Genomic DNA, 27,042 nt, shown 5'->3' with positions numbered 1-27,042 from the left:
AGAACGTTTAACAGTGGAAGTTTAATAAACATTTATATGTTTTCATAAAGAACACTGCCTTGAATGAGAAATTCAAGTGTATCCCATATGATCATGCTTATCAAAAGAAATGCCTCCAAGGGCAAAAAAGAAGCAAAGTACATAATTTTCTTGTTAATAATCAGCAGTAAGAACCAGATAAAAGGAGGGCAGAGTTTCAGAAAGAGACTGATCCATTTATGTTCATAAGGGCATAAACCGATCGTCATCTGCTGCTGCATAGAATCCATTAATTTGTCCAGCTTTTAAATCTAACGTATGACAGGGAATTCTGTTTTCCATTGTTATAGCTACTTCATATTTATCATCTAAATCTTCTGTTTCTTCAGCATTCTTATGTCTGGAAAAGAGAGAATAAAATTGCTGCTGTCAGTAAAATATGAAAAGCATACATCATTTCAGCCTTAACTTTGCAGATAAATTACTCTTCTAGAAATATTACAATACAGTACAGTTTTGGTGTAGTGGTTAAAGGACTCAGGCTAGAAACTGGGAAAGTGTGAGTTCAAGTAATTCCTTAGGCACAAAGTCAGCTCTTAGGCCAGTCATCCTCTTTCAGCTCTAGGGAGGACGCAATGGCAAATCATTCTGAAAAAATGTTGCCCAGAAAACCGCACAGCTGTGTCCACCAACTGCCTGGAATCAATACCAATCTGAAAGCACCAGAAATACCTCCACCAAATATTCATAATTTAAACAAATTTCAATTACAAAGTTCTATCTCTGAAATATTAAACATTTTGTGCCCCTCCCCCCCAAGCCCTAACTCTTTTAAGATGCTATGTCTCTTTCAAGATGTCTCCACTTATTTGAGGAACATTTGAGACTGAGGAAAAAATACACTTTCCTTGTTCCAATACTATTGCTATTCTGCCCTGGGATGCTGCCCTTAGGAAAAGATTTAGAGCTCCATAATACTCAGACAATGGGCAGGTTGGCTGGCTAAATTCTCACTATCTATGTAAACATGCCCCAAATCCGTCATCCTCCTGCTAACTGTATAACAGACCCCAAACAACTGCCTGACAAGCATAAACTGCCTAATAAACCTGGCTAACTTTGGGAAAACTGCATTGGACACAAATGGTAACACATTTTTACGCTACATAGCTATACAAAGAGATCAGATTAGCTTAACTAAATGGTGCCTCCATTTAGTATCTCTTTGAGTATCAGAAAATTAGTGGGGAAGCATCAGAAAATAGCTGTTACTTTCATAATCTGTCTGGAAATGTTTCACGTAATCAGATTTTCACTAAAATCAAAACCCTGGATAAGTCCAACAGGGCACCTTCTGCGTTTAGGTGGCTGAGAATGTACCATTTTTATTTTTTCCAATACAATTCAATATAATTCCAGTGTTTACAACTATTTGATACTTCTTCCTAAAATGCAGTTATGTTGGTGAATCTATATCTGAAGGAGCAAATTAACAAGTTCTGGTCTATTTCAGTTTTTGACCTTGAGTACTACTGATTCATTGACAGACCATCCCATATGATTTATGATGCAGCATCAGCAATTTAGAGGAGATAATGAACTCAAAGGTCAAGTACAGCACATTTTCAACCCATAATACATAATGTAACAATCTCAAGATTTACATATCAATAATATTAGCAGCCATAAAAGTATATTGTAAATATCCTGCAACTCTTGAATGAAGACATTTGCTAAAAGTAAATTACCTTGATTGCAAGATAGCCTTTATAGAGTCTCCCTGCTGGAAGTCTTTCTTGCATGTCTCTCAAATGGATGGAAAGCCACACACTCATATATTATTTCCTGACCCACTATAATTAACAGTCTGAATAAATTCCCATGTTTGTTTCTTTGTTAACTTATTTACGTAATTTCTATAACCACCCATCTCAGTCAATGATTCTGGGTGGTTTACAGCTAAAAAAATACATTACAGTTAAAAATACTAAAAACATCTTAAAACACTAAAACACCCAAATTAAACATAGAAGCAAAGTATTGGCCAGTTAGCAACACAACCAGGAACCTTGACACATTTAGCACCCCAGGCAAAGGAACAGAGCCAGGTTTTTTTAGGGCCTTACAAAAGGCTAACTAACAGGCTTGGGGGCATTCTAACTTCTGAAGGGAAGATGTTCCATAGAGCAGGGGACACGGTTGTAAAAGCCCATCTTCTGATCACTGGCAGCCAACATTCTTTGATGGCATCTGCAGTATACCCATTTTGCTCAATCTGGCTGGACTGGTAGACACTCTTGGGAAAAGTCAATCCCTTGGGTCACCAATTTCAGTAGTCAGTTATCTTACACAGTAAATAATGTATTTCTGAGGTGCCCCAATGTGAGAAAAGGTGCCTCTTGAGGGAGAGGTTGCAACAAATAGCTCCATTACATGAATGACAACAATTATGTATCCCAACTCTTAGCCTTCCAGAAGGTTGTGGAGACCTGACCGTTGTCTTAGGTTTGGGTTTGATGGGAGTGTTGATCTAGGAGGCTATTTGGTCTGGCACCTAATGGAAAGGGTAATTTGTAATGATTATTGCAAGCTGCCTAAGTCATTATATGAGATGTTCAGTAAATAAATAAATACGTAAATAAATGTATTGTGAATGCCCATTCTCTAATGTAGCATCTACTCAAATGTATCATTTACCCTCAGAACATCTGAGTAACGAGGCTTCACTAGAGTTTCCTGAACCATGAGACAGATGGCAAATAAATCTGATGAATAAATAAATAAGAATTATTTATATGCATTGCTTCTCCTAACCCTTCAGTTCTACATACATACCAGCCAGTGTCCCTGCATGCGTTTCCCTTTCTCCCATTCCCCATGGCTTCTGATTAGACCTTTGTGTTTCCCCATAATAATACTACAAGCACCACCTTTCTCTCTTACTTATTAGCTTGCCTTCCCTTAATGCCTACTTGGAGCAAAAGATGATAATATACCATGGATCAGTTATCATTTACATAAAGAACAAGCATCTGTTGGCTTAGCCCTTCATTTATTAAACAATGGAAAAAATAAATCAGGAAGCAATAAGCAAAAACATTGTTCAATTCTATTTGTGATTGTGGACTGACCCAAAGCAAGACAATTCAAAATACTCACCTCTTGAGGTGATAAATCCCAGAAGATACAACTAAAATAATTCCAATCACAATGATGCCAAGAATAACCCCAAATACAATCAGCCAAGTGGGCAGAGGTTATTCAGCTGGTAGATCTAAAGTTGACGAGATTTCCAAGAAATGCAGAGTCTCGTCAGTTAATAAAAAGGCATTGTTGATCCATTTCTATTTATTCTTTAAAAAGAATTAGTTTGGCCTGTTTATAATCAATCAAATCAAATGTAGTCAGTAAAAATAACAACTTGTTATGTTCAGCATGTAAAAAGGCTGAGGAAGAAAATGATTTCACACCAGTTATCATTAATTTCATTTCCAAATTTCATTATTATTATAAACTTTGTGTAATATTGCCTTAATGTTTGTCCCAAAACATAAACTGATGTAATAGATAACTGTAAGTATTCTGGCAGAAATTATTAATTTCCATATTAAAATTAATATTCTATTTTTTTCTGGCTATCAATTATTTTTTCTGGGGTCAGTTCAAATTGCTGGTTCTGAGTTTAAATCTTGAAAGCTCAGAATATTTTTCCAGCCATAAAGAAACTACTCTATGTTCATTCCACTTTTTTCAATCTCACAAACATTTAAAATCAGAAAGGCAGGAGTTCAAAAAGAGTTTTTCATTTATGCCATCAGGATTTGAACTACTTTAATAAGATAAATATTCATGAAATCCTGCTTTAAAATAAAAGTGATTTTGTAGGATTGTGCTTAATTGTGCTTAAGAGCCGTGGGAGCGCAGTGGTTAGAATGCAGTATTGCAGACTAATTCTGCTGACTGCCATGAGTTTGATTCTGACTGGCTCAAAGTTGACTTAGCCTTCCATTCTTCCGAGGTTGGTAAAATAAGGACCAAGATTGTTAGCGGCAATATGATGATTCTGTAAACCGCTTAGAAAGGACTGTAAAGCACTATGAAGCAGTATATAACTAAGTGCTAGTGCTAGTGCTATTTTGTGCTATTAATTGCACAAAAATGGAGAAAAATACGTAATTTTGGAAGGGAAGTCAATTTTTAGAGTTTGTAAAAAAGGAAATGATGCCTTCTGCCTTCATTATTTTTTTATTTATTATTAATTTAATTTCTATACCGCCCTTCCCCCGAAGGACTCAGGGCGGTGTACAGGGCAATAAAAATACAATTAATTTAATTTAATTTTAATTTATTAATATTTCTATACCGCCCTTCTCCCGAAGGACTCAGGGCGGTGTACAGGGCAAGAATAAAAAACATAAAGTTACAAAAATTAAAAAGTAATTAAATACATGCCCGTAAAAAACAATAAATACATTAATAAATACATTAATAAAACCCCCAATAAAATGATAATAAAAAACCCCACCAATCCCACCCTCAGGCCAGGCCGGCTTGTTCGAACAGGTATGTTTTCAGATCGCGGCGAAAGGAGCGAAGATTGGGCACCGTCCGGAGCTCAACCGGTAGCTGGTTCCATAACTCCGGGGCGCCCACAGAGAAAGATCTCCCCCTGGGGGCCACCAATCTACATTCTCTGACCGGTGACACCCTGAGGAGTCCCTCTCTGTGGGAACGCACAGGGCGGAGGGAAGTTGACGCCGGCAGCAGGTGTTCCCTAAGGTACTCCGGCCCCCTGCCATGTAGGGCTTTAAATACCATAACTAGTACCTTGAATCTCACCCGGAAGACAACTGGCAGCCAATGCAGCTCACGGAGCAGAGGTGTGACATGGGAGTATCGGGAAACTCCCAACACAACTCTCGCGGCTGCATTCTGTGCCAGTTGGAGCTTCCGGGTGGTCCTCAAGGGCAGCCCCATGTAGAGAGCGTTGCAGTAGTCTAGTCGAGAGGTCACGAGCGCATGAGTGACCGTGCATAGATCATCCCGGCTTAGATAGGGCCGCAACTGGCGCACCAGGCGAACCTGGGCGAAAGCCCCCCTAGTCACAGCTCCTATATGGTCTTCCAGGGTGAGCCGTGAATCTAGGAGGACTCCCAAGTTGCGAGCCCTATCTACGGGGGGTAATAATTCGCCCCCCATAGCGAGAGGTGGAATGTCCGAATAAACCCGGGATGAAGGTATGCAAAGCCACTCGGTCTTGTCGGGGTTGAGTTGAAGTCTGTTCCTCCCCATCCAGACCCGAACCGCCTCCAGGCAGCGGGACATCACGGTGAGGGCATCACTGGGGTGGTTTGGGGTCGAAAAGAAAAGCTGGGTATCATCAGCATACTGATGATACCCAACTCCAAAACCACGAATGATCTCACCCAGCGGTTTCATATAGATGTTGAACAGGAGAGGCGAGAGGACCGAACCCTGAGGAACTCCACAAATGAGAGGCCTCGAGGCTGACCTCTGCCCTCCTGCCAACACCGACTGCGAGCGTCCCTGGAGATAGGAGGAGAACCACTGCAGAACCGTGCCTCCCACTCCCAATCCCCCGAGACGCCGCAGCAAGATACCATGGTCGATGGTATCGAAAGCCGCTGAGAGGTCTAATAGGACCAGGACAGAGGAATGCCCCCTGTCCCGAGCCCTCCAGAGATCATTCACCAGCGCGACCAATGCCGTCTCCGTGCTGTACCTGGGCCTGAAACCCGATTGGTACGGGTCTAGATAATCCGCTTCATCCAGGACCAGAGGGAGCTGATGTGCCACCACACTCTCAACAACCTTCGCAAGAAAGTGAAGGTTGGAGACAGGACGAAAGTTGTTCAATATAGCTGGGTCCAAGGCAGGCTTCTTGAGGAGAGGCCTCACCACCGCCTCTTTCAAGACGGCGGGGAAGCTACCCTCACTCAAAGAGGCCGATATAACTGCCTGGAACCAGCTAAGTGTCCTCTCCCGGGCTGCATAAACCAGCCAGGAAGGGCACGGGTCCAATAAACATGTGGTGGTGCTCAACCTCCCCATGATCCTGTCCACTTCCTCCGGAGTCACAGAATCAAACTCCTCCCAGGTGATATCGACAAGACCACCCGTGTCCTGCTCGACAGACTCTGCCCAGTCAGAGTCCAGACCGGTCCGAATCCGAGCGATTTTGTCCGACAGATGCTGGTTAAACTCCTCGGCACGACCCTGCAAGGGATCCTCCCTCACCTCCTGATTCAGGAGGGAGCGAGTCACCCTAAACAGGGCGGCCGGGCGATTATCTGCGGACGCGATAAGGGTGGCGAAGTGGTTAGACCTCGCCTCCCTTATCGCAGCGAGATAAGACCTAGTATAGGTTCTTAGTCGCAATCGATCGGATTCGGATCGGCTGGATCTCCAACCACTCTCTAGGCCCCGTCTCCGACGCTTCATCTCCCGGAGCTCCACGGAGAACCATGGGGCTCGACGGGATCTGCACCGGGTCAGGGGCCGCAGGGGTACAACTCGGTCAAGAGCCTCAGTGGCTGCCCTTTCCCAGGCTTCCACTAAGGCGTCTGCCGAGCTGTGAGCAAGGGAGGCAGGTGGGGACCCCAGCGCCGCCTGGAACCTCTGGGGATCCATTAAGCATCTGGGGCGGTACCATTTGATAGGTTCCACACACCCACGGCGGGGGGTGGCAAAATGGAAGACCAGCCGCAGGAGATGATGATCGGTCCATGACAGGGGCATAACAATTGGGGAGCCCCCACCAAGATCATCTAACCACCGTCCAGATAAGAAAACTAGGTCAAGGGTGTGGCCTCCCTCATGAGTCGGTCCCGAAATTACTTGCGTCAGGTCCATGGCCGTCATGGAAGCCATGAACTCCCGAGCCAACTCAGATGATCCTCCCAGAGATGGTAGATTGAAGTCCCCCAAAACTATAAGTTTCGGGAACTCAATCACCAACCTAGAGAGGATATCAAGAAGCTCAGGCAGGGCTGCTGCTGCGTGACTAGGCGAAAGGTACACCAGCAGCAAGCCCAACTGCGCACCAGGGCCGCATCTCAAAAAGAGAGACTCACACCCGACTATCTGGGGAACGGTGGCCTCCCGTGGGCACAAGGTCTCCCTCATAACAACAGCCACTCCCCCACCCCTACCCTGAGCCCGAGGCCGGTGCAGCACCCGGAAACCTGGTGGGCAAAGATCAACCAGAGGAATGCCGCCCTCTGGGCCCAACCAAGTAAAAATACAATATACAAAAGTTTAAAATAAGATTAAATAGAACTAGCCCATTACAATAAATAATTAAAAATTACTAATTAAAATACCCCAAACCCATTAGACCAGGCCGGCTTGTTCAAATAGGTAAGTTTTCAGATCACGGCAGAAAGAGCGAAGGTCAGGAGCCATCCGGAGCTCAACCGGTAATTGATTCCAAAGGGCTGGCGCGCCCACAGAGAATGCTCTCCCCCTGGGGGCCGCCAGCCGACACTCTCTGACCGGCAGCACCCTGAGGAGGCCCTCTCTGTGGGAGCGCACAGGACGAAGGGAGCTTGATGCCGGCAGCAGGTGCTCCCGTAAGTAATCCGGACCCATGCCATTTAGGGCTTTATAGGTAATCACCAGCACCTTGAATCTCACCCGGAGGGCAACTGGAAGCCAATGCAGCTCGCGGAGTAGAGGTGTTACATGGGAGTATCGGGAAACCCCCATCACAACTCGCGTGGCCGCATTCTGCACCAGTTGAAGCCTCCGAGTGGTCCTCAAGGGCAGCCCCATGTACAGAGCATTGCAGTAGTCTATACGAGGGGTCACGAGTGCATGAGTGACTGTACACAGGGCATCCCGGTCCAGATAGGGCCGCAACTGGCGCACCAGGTGAACCTGGGCAAAAGCCCCCCTGGTCACAGCTCCTATATGATGAAACGCACAACCACTCAGTCTTGTCGGGATTGAGCCAAAGCCTGTTCCTCCCCATCCAGACCCAAACTGCCTCCAGGCAATGGGACATCACATCGAGGGCATCACTGGGGTGGTTTGGGGTGGAGATGAAGAGCTGGGTATCATCAGCATACTGATGATACCCAACCCCAAAACCATGAATGATCTCACCCAGTGGCTTCATATAGATGTTGAACAGGAGAGGTGAGAGGACCGAACCCTGAGGAACTCCACAAATGAGAGGCCTCGAGGCTGACCTCTGCCCTCCTGCCAGCACCGACTGTGAATGTCCCAGGAGGTAGGAGGAGAACCACTGTAAAACAGTGCCCCCCACTCCCAACCCACTGAGACGCCGCAGTAAGATACCATGGTCGATGGTATCGAAAGCCGCTGAGAGGTCTAATAGGACTAGGACAGAGGAACAACCCCTGTCCCGAGCCCACCAGAGATAATTCACCAGCGTGACCAATGCCGTCTCCGTGCTGTACCCGGGCCTAAAGCCCGATTGGTACGGGTCCAGATAATCAGCTTCCTCCAGGAACAGAGGGAGCTGATGCGCCACCATGGTCTCAACAACCTTCACAAGAAAGTGAGGGTTGGAGACCGGACGATAGTTGTTCAAAATAGCCAGGTCCAGGGCAGGCTTCTTGAGGAGGGGCCTCACCACCGCCTCCTTCAAGGCGGCAGGAAAGCTACCCTCACTCAAAGAAGCAGTTATCACTGCCTGGAGCCAGCCTCGTGTCCCCTCTCGAGCCGCATAAACCAGCCAGGAGGGGCACGGGTCCACACATGGTGGAGCTCAGCCTCCCCATGATCCTGTCCACATCTTCCGGAGTCACAGGATCGAACTCTTCCCAGATAACATCACCAAGACCGCTCGTGTCACCTCCGTCAGACTCTGCATATATTCCTGTAATTTAGTAAAAAAAAAATGAACTTGGAAAAAAGTTAGAAATTTCGGCATGGCACTAATCTCACACAAATTAGTTTCACACAATGGATTTTTCCTAGAATGAATTGCATAGTGAATTACCAATACTTAGAAATGTGGCAGAAATAACAAATACACCTGCTTTAGATACAGCAGTCATAAGCTCCGACACCAAGCACTGCAACTGTTCCTGTATTCAGCTGAGTTGTGGCAGAAGGAAGTTTCTACACTAGCTTAACAGAGCAATATGCTAATTATGTAAGATCTTATTGTTTAATTTTTTTATGATGGAGATGGGATAATAAGCTTTGATTTCAGAATTTTTTCTGGATCAAGATGAGCCAAATTGGAGGAAGTTATATTTAGGAATTTTATTAATTTCACTTTCCTTTCTCTCCCTAACTGAAACACTGCTTTTAATAAGTTAATATTGACTTCATAGGTACAGGTAGTCCTCGACTTACAACAGTTCATTTAGTGACCATTCAAAGTTACAACAGCACTGAAAAAAGTGACTTATGACTGCTTTTAACACTTAAAGACAGTTGTAGCATCTCTATGGTCATGTGATCAAAATTCAGATGCTTGGCAACTGGCTCATATTTATGATGGTTGCAGTGTCCTGGAGTGATGTGATTCCCTTTTGTGACCTTCCGATAAGCAAAGTCAATGGGGAAGCCAGATTCACTTGACAACTGTGTTACCAACTTAACACTGCAATGATTCATTTAACAACTATGCCAAGAAAAGTCCTAAAATGGTGCAAAATTCACTTAACAACTATCTTACTTAACAACAGAAATTTTGGACTCAGTTATGGTCATAAGTCGAGGACTATCTGTATACAGTTTTAAGTGCAGTAATAGGTATTTCAATAGAACAGCTAATATCTACAAGTGATGGACAAAAGCTAAATCCAGGCTGTTAGAACAGTGTGCCACTGATGCTGAAAGAGATTTGTGTTAAATCTGCTTACATAGAATGAATGCTTCAAAGCACAGCCAAAAAAGTAAAAGTGCATTCCATTATTCTTACCATGGACCAACAGGTCACTAATCTCTTCCCCCATCCCAGTGTACTGCAATTGCTTCTGAATTTTTCTGTTGAAAACAGTTTAATCTTCTCATAAGCTTAAAAGTTAATCTTTCCCAAACAATGCATTCTTTTTCATTCCCGCATTCTTACTTATTCAAAAAATAGCACTGTATTTCTAAAAGATAAACTTTCTGTAAAAACCTAAATTCAACATGTTAAAACATGTAAATTATAGTGATTCTCTTTTGAAGCTGGTAAAGAAAATCACCAGTACATTGTTGCATCGTCTTTATCTGGACTCAGAAGCTAACTAGTGCCAGGCTGGGTTAAAATGGGGGTTGGTGGGAGGCTTCCAAGAAATATTGGAGCTTTGAAATAGATAGGAGCCTCCAAATATCCCAGAGGAAGGCAATGACAAGCTTCTTTTGTATTGTGGCCAAGAAGATAGAAGGGGCACATCTGCAAAATCATATCCAGCTCATCCTGAAGGAGATTTTATTTTTTTAAGGAGTGTGACCATTAATAGACTGCCTATATAAAGTTCATGATATATACTGTAATAATAGGCTATTTTCCTTCCTACTACAGAAAAACATCCAAAACATGATTCTTTAAAAATGAGGTGTGACCAAAGGATATGTATATAATCAGGGAGCGGTTTGGCAGTACAGGTAATTCTTGATTTATGACCACAACTGGGACTGGAACTTCTGTTGCTAAGTTATGCAGTTGTTAAATAAGTTGACTACTTATACTGTCACAATACATACCAAGCACCCGAATTTTGATCACATGATCCCAGTGATGCTGCAAAGGTCATTACATGAGGACTGATTATAAATCACTAACACTATTATAACATTCTGTAGTTATTAAATAATGGTTTTATGTTAAGGACTATCCATAATAGGTTTATTTTTTTATTTACCTTAAAGTGATTAAAATATGGATGCCTTAAAATAAAAACCTATGAAATAAATACTTCCAGATGGAGTAATACCGCCTAACTGCTGCTAATCAAAAATGGTTCTCTACTCTGCCTTTCAGTAAAATGATACAAGGAACAGTGGGAAAAGTGGGAAGTTTACAGTAAGATGATCCAATTATCTGCACATTTCATAAACTGTTGTATTTAATGCCTTATCTGAAAATTGGACATGGACATGGGTCTGGATTCAGCCATAATGTGTACTGATTGGAATCTGGGTAGATTTGGCAACATGGCTTATTATAATCCAGGACCAGTATAATGCAGCTCTGAGCGTTTTCAGACTGAAGAAAATATGCCAATGCTCCTAACAAAAATGAATATATTTGTTTGGATAAAGTTGTGCAAATATATAACATATATGTGGCTTCCTGGGAATAGTTGTTATATTTGTGAATGAATTTGTGACTACAAACCAAAATGATATCCGACTGGTAACATTGCACAGCAATATATTAGAAATTCTGAGAAATTTAAAAAAATCATTAATATAGTAAGTCTTCCCACAGATGGGACTATTGAGGCAACCACCAGGCCGTGAATTTTAGACATAACATTATGATCTCACTTTCAAAGCACAAGCTTTAGAGAGAGTGTTTTATTTTTTTATTACCTGCACCAGCTTTTACACCCTCCTTAGCATTGGCCATTCTGGGTAGGGAATTTTGGGAACTGAAGTCCATATACTGTAAGTACAAAGCGCTCCCAGACTGAAAAAGACTGAGCTATTCTAAGGAGAAGTGATCAGTCACCCAGCCAGTAGACTCAGTTCTTCCCCAGGTGAGTTATCTGAAGTTTCCTTTCCCTTCTGTTGCTAAAATGCTTCTGTTTCCTCCATGAGGTATATGGTCAAGGCTAGAACATGTGAATAAGATGTTAAGATTTACATTAGTTACAGCTGATGCAGATGAATGGAATCATGTGTCCATCCCACCTTATTCCATTCATAATGTGGTTCTTGTTAAAAGAGTGCAGGTAGTCCTTGACTTACAAGAATTCATTTAGTGACTGTTCAAAGTTACAACAACACCAAAATATGTGATTTAGGATCGTTTTTCACACTTATGACCATTGAAGCATCCCCATGGTACATGATCAAAATTCAGCTGCTTGGCAAACGGCTCATTTATGACGATTGCAGTATTTCGGGGTTATGTGATCCCCTATTGTGGCCTTCTGACAAGCAATGTCAATGGGGAAGCCAGATTCACTTAACAACCGTGTGACTAACTTAACAACTGCAGTGATTCACATAATATCTGTTGCAAGAAAGGTCGTAAAATGGGGCAAAACTCAATTAACAACAGTCTTGCTTAGTAACAGAAATTTTGGTCTCATTGTGGTCATAAGTTGAGGACTATCTGTAATTACCTCCAGTATACAAGAGTATATGCTGCTCCTTAGTGACATTTTCTGGCTGATTATCAGCAAAACAAATGGTTCAATCACAGTTTTCCAGTTTTTAAAAAATGTGTGCCCATGTATATAAATATATACACAGACTACACACACACATACATATATAGATGAACACACACATGATCTTCATAAAGGTCATAGTGCTAGGCTAAAGTCAGATACATTCATATTTAATAATAAAGTTTTCAATAATGATGGTAATTGTCTGAGGTCTAAATATATACTATAAATTCGTGAGATTACATCTCTAAGCCATGTACTCAACTGTCAATTGTCACTCTGATAGTTTAAGTTTGTTAATTGAAATTTAATTAGCCCAAGCTATAATAAGTAATATACTAATGTTCTAGATTAATAATTTATCATGTAGATGAAAAAGATTGTTTTGCATTTGCAATATAATCCAGACTGAGCTTTAACTTCAAATCTATAGCAATAATTTGTTGTGCTACATTGGAGTTTCATTTTAAGATCACATATTATGAAATCACTGCTAATTTGAGAAATTTGTGGCATTTCTTTGGAAAAAGTTGATTACGATCAACAGTAACAGAGTTATTCTGCATATTAACTCTGAGACATAATTGCTTTTAGGCATTCAGTATGACATGGCCATGATAAATGAAAATTCACACACGCATAGATACATATAATGTACACACACACACACACACACACACTTATGAAAAAACTATTGCACAAGAACAGTATCAAACCAAATAATGTTGCATAGGTGCAGGATGGAAACAGTTGCAAAAAATAAATAAAATGGAAAAATATATTGTCTCTAAGCTACTCCAATCCTCCAGAAATTTACAGCCATAATCCTGGCACATGATTGCCTATTCTGCCCTCTGTTCAAATAATAGAACATTTGTGAGATATCATGGGATCCCTGTTCTATCACCATGCTCAAATGACTAAAACAGTGGCCTCCAGACACAAAAGGTTTGTTCCTCCCTCCCTCCCCATTCCAGACCATTTATGGTAGCCTTTCCCATGCTGGTATTTTCAAACATGCTGGACTTTTAACTCTTATATTTCCCAGAGAAGAAGATCAAAGGCTATACAATCAGGACATTATGAAGTCTAAGCTATCTAAAATAAACCAAATCAGGTTTAAATGTTCATTGGTCAAACTAGCAACTTTTAATGCAAACTCTATTTAGGCAGCCAATGATTAGCATACTGCAACAGTTTAGTCTGCAAATGTAACTATTATTAGATAATTTCACTGACACTGAGCAGTTTGCAGGAATTGAATAACTTGATAAAATTTATAAAAGGCGTAACACTTAGAAAGAATAGAATAGAATAGAATAGAATAGAATAGAATAGAATAGAATAGAATAGAATAGAATAGAATAGAATAGAATAGAATAGAATAGAAAGGGACCTTAGAGGTCTTCTAGTCCAGCCACCTGCTCAAGCAAGAGAACCTATACTGTCTCAGACAGGTGAATGTCCAGTCTCTTCTTAAAAATCTCCAGTGATGGAGCGCCCACAATTTCTGGGGATAAGCTGTTCCACTGGTTGATTTTCCTCACTGTCAGGAAGTTTGGACAATCAACCAGTGGAACAGCTTACCCCCAGAATATATGTCTCTATTGTAATACTATTTCTGTAATTGTCAAAATCATTTATTATTTTCCTTAGAGGCTATGGGAGGAAAATGTATTTTTCTAGCTCTCCATGTATGCCAATCGGTTTGTTTGTTTTTTAAGTATAACTGGGATGCTACTGAGGAATATCTATTTAAAGCAATGTTAAATTATGCAATTAGAAACAAGTAAGTATACACAATATCTTATAAATATTCTTACTGTAACTGGTAAGAGTATCGATCTTCTCCCTTCTATTTTTTGACTGAATCCTTGGGAAATACCCCCAAAACAAGAAAACCTCCAAAAGTGAAGGGAGGGGACTACACCTCCACTCCCTCATAAACGGAAGCAGCAAATTAATACTAAGGGGGAAAGAAATATATGGAAATTAAATTTAAAATACTACAGTTTGGATAAATCTAGAAACTAAAAAAAACTGTTTATACCCCAAAGGATTTTGATGAAATTATAAAAAATATATAACAATAATAACTTCCTGTCTGAAAAAACTCAAAAATAAACAACTACTGACACGTAGTGGAGAATCAGAGCACAGAACATTAACAATAAATGACTCAGAAATTGGCAAGATGCCTAGAAACAAAGAATAATCTGTTCCCTTGAACTTTGATAACTTTCAAGAAGACAGCTGGGAACAAAGAAAGACTGGGACAGCCTTAAGATTATTAAGTATCTGAAAGAAAAATACTTTGACTGTTGTCTAAATTTAAGAATTGTTTACAGAAAAAGAAAAACTTTGGCTCTTGGCTAATCTTTTAGAGCAGGGGTGTCAAACTCAATTTCATTGAGGGCCGCATCAGCATTGCGGTTGCCCTCAGGGGGCCAGGTGGATATGACCAGGGTGGGCGTGGCCTACTGGGTGGGCATGGCTAGAGTGTGTATGGCCTACTAGGTGGGTGTGGCCAGCTCTACATCGTTTGCATCAAGGGTGCCTATGGGGGCCTGGACAGGAGTGGGACAGATCTGAGGGTCTCTGGCAGAAGGAGGGTCTCTGGGCCAGGGCCAAGGCAGTGGGGGCCGTTCCCTCACTGTTTCCAGGATGGCTTCGCGGGCCACATAAAACCACTTCGCGGGCCGGATCTGGCCCCCAGGCCTTGTGTTTGACATGTCTGTTTTAGAGGATAATTTAATGGAAGGACTTAAGGTGGCTAAATATACTGAATTGCAACTTTGACTGATTGATAATTGACCCCTGAATTTAAAAAAAATGTTACAAAATACTCCCTTCACTGAGGCCTTGATAATTGGAAATATGTTGAACTACAAAAACCATATATAAAGATAAGAGCTATATGAGATTGGGTTGTGTGACTCTGAGACTGATAGGTGGGATAACTAATTATAGAGACTAAAATATTGATGAAAGACTATTTGACGGGGGGGGAAGACAACATGGATATCGTACACTTATCAAAAAATGACAGGGCACCACACTCAATATTTACCCCTGAAAGATTTAGCCTGGAACATCAAAGACCCCCAGAAGCAATATTTCAAGGCAAGACAAATACTTTCCAGGAGGAAATGTACGTAATATTATGACAGATACAAATGACAATAGATTTAAACCATGAGGAAATCAGAAACAACTTTGATAACATAAATAAGCACATCTCTAATCTAAATCTACAATCAAAAAACACCTGTTCTGTACCAGCCTGCTACCGGCCCTGCAACAAAAGCAGGGACGACCCCTTTACAAACGGCAAGAGGCTGGAATAAAGCCTGCCAAATTTATGCACATAAAACAAGAGCAAGACAAGACACCAACCATAAAACACGAGCTAAGAAGCAGGAACAATCCAAGTGGTTGCCTTCAGCAAACCAGCCCTCCCACACATTCCCCTTATATAGAGTTCAGGGCGTGGCTTCTCTGTGCTTCCTTCCGAGGAGCCCCATTGCCTTCCTCTGTTTACTCCTACTTGACTGCCTCCTGCGTCGGGCGTCCTTGAACAGGGCCAGCTGTGGGTCATCTTCATCCACGCTGTCAGGCTCACACAGCTGGGTCTCCACCAGGTGGGAGGGGCCTGGCTGGGGGCTCTGCGGAGCCTCAAAGCCATCATCAGCAAGTTCTTCAACACCCCCCTCCTCCTCCTCCTCTGAGTCATCCGACCCAACTGCCGAACCCACAGGCTGACCCTGAATCACAACAACACCCAGAAAATGACGGAGAATGAACAAACAAATCAGATAATAGAACACAAACCAGAAGAACATGATCAAATCAACAAAGCTGCAAACAATTTAATACAAATAGAAAAAAATCTACAAGACTTTGACGTAACAACAAAAATGGAATGGACTATAGAATTCCCAGGTGAATCATCAGAGTTTGGGAGACAGTATATATTTTACCTATTCTATCTTCTTTACTCCCAACAAAATTTATAAAAACATAGGAACTGCAGGGTAAGCAGAATATATCAACTTGGAAAGCTACTCGGCAAAAGAAGAAGGCTAGAGACAGATTCAGGAGATTTGACTTGCCCTAGCAGATGGAGTATTACATGAACAAACACTTGTTTGAATATGGTTAAAAGAATAGAGAAGTTTGAACATAAAGGGCCTCTACAACAAGAGGGATAAAAGATTTAAGTTGTATAGTATAGTATATAGTATTTTTATAACGTATGAAATATGAAAATATTGGCATGGTGTAATTAAATGGAGAAATTTGGATACTTAGATGACTAACATTGAGAAAATCATGTTTGATAAGAATGGATTAAATATAAAGGGGAAATTAAGCTTAAACAAAAACTATGAAAATAGGAAGCATGGTGAACTAATGAGATGATTTCTATAAGAATAATATAAGCTGATGAAAAGTTATCATTATCTGTACAAATATGAAAAAATGTTTATATTTAATCATTTATACATTGGTATAAATTGGTAGGTAAAATGAGGACCCAGACTGTTGGGGGTAATAAGCTGTCTTTGTAAAAATGCCGCTTGGGGGGGGGGCGAAAGCCCTAATAAGCAGGTATATACATAGAATGAAGGCTATTGCTAAACACATTTTGCTTTAGATTGTAAGCCGCCCTGAGTCTTCAGAGAAGGGCGGGATATAAATGGGATTAAAAATATATATATATTAAGTATTATATCTTTCTAAGGTTGAAGAAGGAGAATACAATTTGGAGAAGGGAAGATTAAAGAAATATATTAATTAATATACTAATTATCAAAATCAATTATTATCAACTGTTAATTATTATTGTCTTTTCCCCCCAAATATATAAACCAAGACAACACGCTGTACACTAGGCACTGGAGATTGTTATCGTAAAAAAACCAATATTTTTTTTTTAAAAAAGAAGAGGTCCTCCTCTACAAGTAATGAGAATCATGAATGTTGCTTATATTTTCTTGGTTACAAGGCTCAATCAAGGGTCAAAGAAGATGCTATGCTAATTAGGTAATTAGTAATTATCTAATATAACACCAAATGGACATTTCAGTGTATATATTTATTTGATCTTCCATTGCATGAAAGTTCTTACCGTTAGGCAAAGTGAAATGGTAGCTTCAGGCATTAATTTAATAAATTGTTAATAAATCCAGAGTTATCATTGTTATAAATCAACATTTATTCTCAGGATTTGTGGGCTTTTCAGTCTCATATATTAAATCAACTTAGTTAGTTTGCCCATTGTGTGCTGAGTACATTAATATATCTTTAATGTTCTGAATTACCTAACAAAACCCTTTATACCTCCCCTGTTTACTAGCTATATTTTCCCAGAGATGGGCTGGTAGGAAGGCGTTCAGATATCCGTGGCCATCATCTGATGTCAAACCTGCTCCATATGCTCCAGATAAGACAAGACAACCTTTATTGTCATTTTTTACTGTGAGCACACTGGCCCACATTAAAAATGAAATTCTGTTGCCTGCTCTCAAAAGAAAGTACCGTATATACTTGAGTATAAGCCGACTCGAGTATAATCCGAGACCCCTAATTTTACCCCCCAAAACTGGGAAAAGTTCTTGACTCAAATATAAGCCGAGGCTGGGATCCGCCGAGTGGCTTTCAGCACTGGAGAAAATGCAAAATCGCTCGAGACCAAACTCGAAGGAATCAGCTGCCGGTGGGAGCGAGGCGATCCGTGCGGTCCCGTGACAGCCAGTCGGGCAAGCAACGCGAAGAGCGGCAGGGCTTTATTTTTGCACCGTGGAGCTCCCCCTCCCCCTCCTCCCAAACTCCCCCTCTCTCCCCCTTCCCCCCACTTCCCAGAGCTGAATACAGGGTATTAACCGGCGTCGGAGGCTTGCAGAACAGCGGATCGAGCCTCTGTCGCCGGCGGCTGGATCCGCGCTCCGCAAGCCTCTGCCGCCGGCGGAGGCTGGATCCGTGCTCCACAAGCCTCTGCCGCAAGCCTCTGCTGCCGGCGGTTCCAGCCTCCGCCGGCGGCAGAGGCTTGCGGAGCGCGGATCCAGTGGGGGGGAAAAGCCCTTTAGCAGGATTTGCCTGCATGCCGGCGGAGGCTGGATCCGCGCTCCACAAGCCTCTGCCGCCGGCTGGATCCGCGCCCTGCCGCCGGCAGAGGCTTGCGGAGCGCGGATCCAGTGGGGGGGAAAAGCCCTTTAGCAGGATTTGCCTGCATGCCGGCGGAGGGTGGATCCGCGCTCCGCAAGCCTCTGCCGCCGGCTGGATCCACGCCCTGCCGCCGGCAGAGGCTTGCGGAGCGCGGATCCAGTGGGGGGGAAAAGCCCTTTAGCAGGATTTGCCTGCATGCCGGCGGAGGGTGGATCCGCGCTCCGCAAGCCTCTGCCGCCGGCTGGATCCGCGCCCTGCCGCCGGCAGAGGCTTGCGGAGCGCGGATCCAGTGGGGGGGAAAAGCCCTTTAGCAGGATTTGCCTGCATGCCGGCGGAGGGTGGATCCGCGCTCCGCAAGCCTCTGCCGCCGGCTGGATCCGCGCCCTGCCGCCGGCAGAGGCTTGCGGAGCGCGGATCCAGTGGGGGGGAAAAGCCCTTTAGCAGGATTTGCCTGCATGCCGGCGGAGGGTGGATCCGCGCTCCGAAAGCCTCTGCCACCGGCTGGATCTGCGCCCTGCCGCCGGCAGAGGCTTGCGGAGCGTGGATCCAGTGGGGGGGAAAAGCCCTTTAGCAGGATTTGCCTGCATGCCGGCGGAGGGTGGATCCGCGCTCCGCAAGCCTCTGCCGCCGGCGGAGGGTGGATCCGCGCTCCGCAAGCCTCTGCCGGCGGCAGGGCGCGGATCCAGCCGGCGGCAGAGGCTTGCGGAGCGTGGATCCACCCTCCGCCGGCATGCAGGCAAATCCTGCTAAAGGGCTTTTCCCGCCCACTGGATCCGCGCTCCGCAAGCCTCTGCCGCCGGCGGAGGGTGGATCCGCGCTCCACAAGCCTCTGCCGGCGGCACGGATCCACCCGCTTTGTGTTACCTGCCATGAAACCAGTCCTTGCAGGCGTCGCACTCTATCATGAAGCGGGTTACATCGTAGGGCAGCCAGGCAGCGGAAAGAAGCAGGCAGGCAGGGCGCGGAGGTCCGGAGACCTGCCGACGTTTGGGGAGGTTTGGGGAGGTGCGCGCGCACCTCCCCAAACCTCCCCAAACTTCGGCAGGTCTCCGGACGGCGGCGGCTTGGGAGAGGTGCGCGCGATCCCGGAAGCACCGAAGCCTCGGCCGCGCGCAAGTCCTCGGTAAGTTCTTTTTTTTTGTTCACTGGAGTATAAGCCGAAGTGGATTTTTCAGCCCAAAAAGTGGGCTGAAAAATTCGGCTTATACTCAAGTATATACGGTATATATCTATCCATACACATACATAACATGGTTAACACCGACGCCTGGTTGACTGAGGAGCTGAATATCTTCTTCGCTCACTACGAGGTAAAAAGACCAGACCCCGTAGCCTCTGCTGGCCGGCCTTCTGATTCTCAGCCACTCACCCTGTGTGAACACCAAGTGAGAGCTGTATTGAAGGCTGTGGATCCCAGCAAAGCCTCAGGCCCTGATGGGGTGCTGGGGATAGTGGTTAGGAATTGTGCCGACCAATTAGCAGGGGTCCTGACAAGGATTTTTAACATCTCCTTGCAAATGGCATGTGTACCATTGTGCTTGAAAGCAGCTACCATTGTCCCGGTCCCCAAGAAAACCGCAGTTGAGTGCCTGAACGACTACAGACCTATTGCATTAATGTCTGTAGTCATGAAATGCTTCGAAAGATTGGTTCTCCAACATCTTAGGACATGCCTCCCACTGGATTTTGATAAACATCAATTTGCCTATAGGGGAAATAGGTCGACAGACGATGCCATACCTACATAACAGTTCAGGGCGTGGCTTCTCTCTGCCTCCTTCCGAGGTGCCCCATTGCCTTCCTCTGTTTACTCCTGATTGACTGCCTCCTGCGTCGGGCGTCCTTGAACAGGGCCAGCTGTGGTTCATCTTCATCCACACTGTCAGGCTCACACAGCTGGGTCTGCATCGTGACCAGATGGGAGGGGCCTGGCTGAGGGCTCTGTGGAGCCTCAATATTATTCTCAGCAAGCTCTCCAACACCCCCCTCCTCCTCCTCTGAATCGTCCGACCCAACTGCCGAACCCACAGGCTGACCCTGAATCACAACAGTATGCTGGTCTGACAGCCGCAGATAGGAAAGCATTACAGAGGGTGGTGAGTACAGCACAAGACATTGTGGGCTGTCCCCTGACACCACTGGATGACATCGCCAGGGCTCGTTGCCTTGGAAGAGTGAGGAAAATTCTCAGGGATGACTCACATCCTGGACGGTATCTCTTTACTCTCCTATATCGGGTAGGAGATATAGGAGTATAGCCAGCCGCACCAACAGGCTGAAAAACAGCTTCTATATGTGGGTTGTTAGGCTTTTGAATGAGAAATAAATTTTAGAGATCCGGCTGCGGGATCGGATCGTCTGTGGGTTGAGGGACAGGAAGCTGCGCCAGAAAATTTTCGCAAAGCAGAAGTTGACCCTGAGGAATGTCCAAGAGGAATTCCTAGCCTGGGACGCGGCCGAGGAGTCCGACGCGAGAGAGGGCAGATCCATCCACCAGTTGAGTGTTTGCAGCGACGTGAACGGGGCAGAGTCGAAAGTGGACGCCATCCACCGACAACAGCGACCCGTCACCTCCAACCAAGACAACGTGAGGGAGCCAAGACCAGCCGCGGCGGACCCAACGTGCCAGGAGTGCAGGTGCGGAGCGAACGGTCCCCAGTCTACCCAACTCCACGGCTACAGCGCGAATCACCCCCGGTCTACCCAGCATTGCAGTTGCGGGCCCCGGTCTACCCAGCACAGCAGCTGCGGACAACTTCGTACCCAGTGCTACGGCTGCGGTACGAAGAGCCCCCGGTCTACCCATTGCACCAGCTGCGGAGGACAGCATCCCCGGTCTACCTGCCGTTTCAAGTCAGCCAACTATCCAGATATCAACTGGGAGACAAGCTATGCAGTGAGCAGGAGATCAAACAGATTCCTAACCATCCTAGCCGAAAACTTTGTCATCCAAAAGGTGGAAGAGGGAACTAGATGTAAAGCCATACTGGACTTAATTCTAACTAATAGAGAAAAAGTGATAGAGGGAGTTGAAGGTGCCGGAATCTTGGGCAAAAGTGACTACGTCAAACTGGAATTTAATATAATAATAATAAAATATAATAACAATAACAATAATAATAATAATGCAAACACTAGCGACAAAAATGATGTAAGACAAGAAGGATTGTCAGACCGTTAACACCTTGTCCAAAGTTTTAAATAATAAAATTTGCTATTAAAAAAAAGAAGAAGAAGAAGAAGAAGAAAGGGACAACAGAAAATGAGGTGGCTGGATGGAGTCACTGAAGCAGTAGGCGTGAGCCTAAATGGACTCCAGAAGATGGTAGAGGACAGGAAGGCCTGGAGGAACGTTGTCCATGGGGTCGCGATGGGTCGGACATGACTTCGCAACTAACAACAACAACAAATCTAATTTTTCATCCACAATTTGATATTCCATTTCCAATATTTTCCTGTGTAGTTTCTGATAAAAATTTTCTTGTTTATTGTTTGGAGCATATATTGCTATTATCAATACCGTCTTTGATTTATCATTATTTCCACCATTAGAATTCTTCCTTCTTCATCTGTATAGACCTGTTTGGAGTCTACTGTCTCTCTAATATATAAAGCTACTCCCCTTTTCTTTTATTGTGCTGCAGTGAAATAAAGTTTCCCAATTTTCGGGCATTACAGGAATTTATAATGTTTTTCTATATATGTGATTCTTAAAGGCAAATTATGTCCCTTTTTAATTTTTGTAATCATGTAAATATTTTTTTTCCTTTTTGAGGGGGAGTTCAGTCAATTAGTATTCACTGAAAGGATCCCACTTTCCTTTTCCATCTTATTTAGGTTTTGGTTTCCTGGTAGTTCTTTTCTGTCTTTGTTCTCTTACTAGTCCCTCTCCTCCTAGCCTGCATTTTCTTTTATTTCCTTCTTCTTCGCTTTGTGTATCTGCCTCTTCCTGTTTTTCAAATTCCCTGTCTACTTGTGTGCCTTGTGTTTTTTCTTCAAAAAAACTTTCATGTCTCATAAAATTCTGCTGCTTTAAAGGTGGAATCCAATCTGTATCGTTTAGAATTCCAGTTGATTAGGATCCCCTCCAGGACCAACCATCTAAAGTTTTCCCCTTTTTCATTTAATTTTGTGGTCAAAAATTGGTATTGTTTCTGAGAGTATTATCCTCCAGTGGATCTGTTTCAGAACCACAATCTCCTTTTTTCTATATTGCAGCGGTTCTTCCCTCACTCTTTTCAGTATTTCATCCCTTATTGTTCTCTTCACAAATCTAACATGTACCTCCGTGGGCACTCTATGTCTTCTTGCATAGCTTGAGTTGACTATATATATATATTTGATCGAGCTCTCCTTCCACTTCTTCTTTCTCAATTTCCAGTGCTTCCTCTAACATGTTTCTGACCAGTTCTGTTAGATCTTCCTCCTTATCTTTCAGTATGTTCTGGAATTTTAGTAGGTATGACGCTTTCTCCATCTCCAATGCTACCACTGTGTCTTCAAATTTTTTATTTGCCTGTGTCAGTCTTTGGTTTTCTTGTTTTATTTCTTCAATCTTTTTCTCAGTTTCCTCTGATTTTTCTTCCATTTTCTGAATTCTTTGTTCATTCTTTGTAATCATTTGTTGAAAGTTTTCTAGTTGTGAGTTTATGTTAAAAACCTGCTCATTTATCTTATCCATTTTTTCTTCCAATTTTTGCTGGTTGTTTTTTGTGTCATCATGATTTTTTTCTTGCATCTTCTTTATGTGAAGCAATTGCTTCTTGGATTAGCTGCAGTGTTGTCTGTATTTCCTTTTGAAAATTGTTAGATTTTTCTTGTTGAAGCATTGATTCTATGGATCTTTGGTGTATAGGGCTGGGAGCCACAGAGGAGGGTGCAGAAGATTATTATTTTTTTGGTAATTTTAGCAAGATTTGGAACACTCATTTTTATTCCCACCATCCAGTTATTCTGTTATCAAACTAATATGCTAAAAGAAGGCTAGCCTTATCCAATATAGCTAGTCTTATACTCAATACATCAATAAACAGTTTGAATTTAACATAAAATTATATAGTTCTTATAGTCTTTTGTTTTATCTATAACCTTTATAATCCAGTATGTTCCAATGTGCAGATCCACCAAGGATAGGAGACATTTATAATCCAACTCTGTCAGTCAACACCAAATCCAGAGGAAAAGTTATGAAACCTGCCACAGTCCTTACATCTAAAATCCAAAATTGCAGATGATTATAATCCAAAGTAGCCAACAGGCCTTTATCCTATCAGTAGATCCTACCAGACAGGAAGCAGCAGAAAGCCATATTTTCCTCTAGCTCCAGATGGTTCTTACAAGATCCTTGGTGGAGCAGTGGGCTAATGCCTCCTTAAGTAACACCAGCTGCCTGCAATTAGTGCAGGTTCACATCCCACCAGGCTCAAGGTTGACTCAGCCTTCCATCCTTCCGAGGTAGGTAAAATGAGGACCCAGATTAATAATAATATTATTATATTATTATATTATTATATAATAATATAATAATAATATAATAATTTTATTTATATACCGCCCTTCTCCCGAAGGACTCAGGGTGGTGAACAGGGCAAGAATAATGCCGCTTGGGGTGTGTGTGAAAGCCCTAATAAGCAGGCATATACATAGAATGAAGGCTATTGCTAAGCACATTGGTTTGTGCTTAAATTGTAAGCCGCCCTGAGTCTTCGGAGAAGGGCGGGCTATAAATGGGATTAAAATAAAAAAAAATAAAAGTCCAAAATTGTAAATCAATCGATGTTTGTAATCCAAAGTAGCCAGGAGGCTTTAATCCAGTTGATAAATCCCACCAAACAGGAAACAACAAAAAGCCATATTTTGCTCTATCTCTAGTTGTTCCTTGCAGGTCTAAAAGTTTCCAATCTTCAAGGACATCAGAGACGCTAGCCAGATATTCATGTCTGGGCTCCAAGCCAATTCCTTGGCTTAGACACAACAAATAAAGCTATACCTTTCTCCTAATGGTTTGGAGGGTTTTCCCGTGATCAAATGAGCTGTCCATCATCCACCTGTGATCAGCAGAGTTCCCACCTTTAACACCACCTGTCCAGGATGACTTTCAGCCCCTGGGGGCTCCCTAGCAGAACGAAACAACCCATGGAAAGTGGAGCTCCACTTTCTGTCAACCGTAATCACAAGCTACTTACATGTATTTCAGTTCTAAAATGTTCACAGAACATAGAACAATAGGGTTGGAAGGGACCTTGGAAATCTTCTAGTCTAATCCCTTACTCAAGCAGGTGACCAAAACCATTCTGGACAAGTGGCTTTCCAGTCTTCTTGAAAATCTCCAGTGATGGAGCACCCACAACGTCTAGAAGTAAACCATTCTACTAATTAATTGTCAGGAAATTTCTCCTTATTTCTAGGTTGGATCCCACTTTAATGATCTTCTACCTGTTACCTCAGGTGCTTTGGAGAATAGGTCAACCCCTTCTTCTCTGTAACAGCCCCTTAAAAACATATCAGCCTTAGTGCTTCTCTTCATTATACTAAACATACCTAGTTTCCTCAGTCATTCATCATATGGTTTAACCTCCAGACTCCTTACCTTTTTATTGCTTTTCTCTGCACTCTTTCTAGGATATATACACTCTAGGCCACAGGTCTGCAACCCACGGCTCTGGAGCCGCTTGCGGCTCTTTCAGCCGTGTCCTGCGGCTCCCAGTCCTCTGCCATGTGCAGTCTCCCCCCCAAAAAAAAGGTGGGACTAAAAAAGTTCAACCTATCAATTCAAATATGCAGGATAGGTGCATATCTCACCTTGGCTCCACTCTTCAGTCAAACCCTGTTCTGCGCATGTGCGCATGTACGCACATGTGCACACATTTTTTGCGGCTCCCAGTTTTTCCTTTTGTGAGGGAACCGGTTCCGAGTGGCTCTTTCACTGTTTCAGGTTGCTGACCCCTGCTCTAGGCTAAATATAATATACACTAAACCCTTTTAGCCTTTATTGAACAATTAACAACAAAGAAGCCAACAAGATTCTAATAGGCTTTTTATCATAAAAAATTAATACTTGTCCTAAAGAAATACAACAACAACAGCAACAACAATAGTAACAATAATAAAGTTGGAAAGTACCTTGGAGGTCATCTAGTCCAACCCACTGCTCAGGCAGGAAACCCTATACCATTTCAGGCAAATGGCTGTCCAGTCTCTTCTTAAAAACTTCCAGTGTTGGAGCATTCACAAGTTCTGGAGGCAGGTTACAACTTCTGGTGGTAGGTAATAAAGTTATTTTTATAGCCAAAACCTGTTTATTACTCAGATGTAACATGCACACATCTGCAGTCTGAATTTTCTAAATGCTAAGTTTGTTACGCAAATTGTACATGAAGGATGAAGCATAGAAGGAAATCTTACCTAGTTGGCAAAGCTCAGGACAAACAATGGTGGTTGCCCAGGGAGATGCAAGTAGCAACCTCCATTGTAACAGTGTTCCTAACCATCTTTGTGCTAGTATTCTTCAGTTGGGAAAACTTCAGGCAAAAAGAGAAAAAATAGTCCTTATAATACTGTCTTAAGGTTTCTGTGACTCAGGATTAAGCAAATGCAGCAAAAATAGGAAGCAACCAAGTTTAAGGCTTAATAATTAACCACCACCACTTATTTTAGACCAAAAAAAAACAATTATGGAAAACAGTGTCCTCTTCCACATACATTTTTGTCTGTTAAGAGATATATTTAATTTTTATTTATCACTCTGTTGTTTATATGTATATTGAGAGCTTATACACTGGAGACAAATTCCTTGTGTGTCCAATCACACTTGGCAAATAAAAAATATTCTATTCTATTTCTTAGAACACTTTGTATAATTTTTATCAACTGAACATTTTTTCTTTTCAGTGGTAAAATAGTATTCTTCTTTTTTTCTCATAAACACACCTATGTGCATAATCTTTTTCCATGTTAATTAAAAAACAGCTTTTCTATTTTAATGAAATGGTGATCTATAATATGCAGGAACCTATGTTGTAAATTATAATGACTTATGTATAAAATAAAAGATAGCTTTTCAAACTACATTAAACAGCAAAAAAGCAAAACACTGTTCTAGAAAATCAGATTCCTCCATCTTCAATTATGTTATCTCTTTACCTTCCAATGTTCACCCTAGTTTTAAAAGTATTGTTTACTTAGAAAAAAAATTCAGTTGTTGGCACTGTTCAGTACTGGGATATTATGTCTGTTGAAAAACCACGTTGTATTAAAACCCATTTATGTCACAAAGTCAGTGGTATACAACAGGGTTGCACAATTTTTGTTGCAACTGAGTAACATTACATTTGAAAAGTATATCAAATACCAAACAGAAATGAATGGAATTAGTACAAAAAACTACTCTTGATTTAATATGAATAAAATCAGATTACATTATATATAGCTAATAAAATTATTGCTTACATATTTAATAACTTCCCCTTCCTGTCAAAGTAAAAAGTTGTAATTTGGTTTATAAGTTAAAACAAGTCTCTAATAGCAAGTGATGAATCACATGTATAAAATAGTTTTCTAGATTAAG

The 27,042-nt window shown here is 42.5% G+C and overlaps 1 protein-coding gene across 1 annotated transcript; it reads right to left on the bottom strand.

Annotated features, from left to right (window-relative positions):
* Window positions 1-222: 222 nt before the first annotated feature.
* CLTRN (collectrin, amino acid transport regulator) lies at window positions 223-26,428 on the bottom strand (the record flags this gene model as incomplete). Its single annotated transcript, XM_081326374.1, is given in 8 exon segments — window positions 223-379; window positions 3,139-3,236; window positions 3,240-3,323; window positions 11,247-11,264; window positions 11,266-11,353; window positions 22,871-23,111; window positions 25,881-25,981; window positions 26,406-26,428. Coding segments are annotated over 8 exon segments (810 nt in total).
* Between the last annotated feature and the right edge of the window lie 614 nt (window positions 26,429-27,042).

Source organism: Vipera berus, assembly GCF_964194415.1.
Source record: "Vipera berus genome assembly, chromosome: 4".
NCBI lineage: Eukaryota > Metazoa > Chordata > Lepidosauria > Squamata > Viperidae > Vipera > Vipera berus.
The sequence above is the reverse complement of the archived record's forward strand: the minus strand, read 5'-3'. Positions and strand labels throughout refer to the sequence as shown.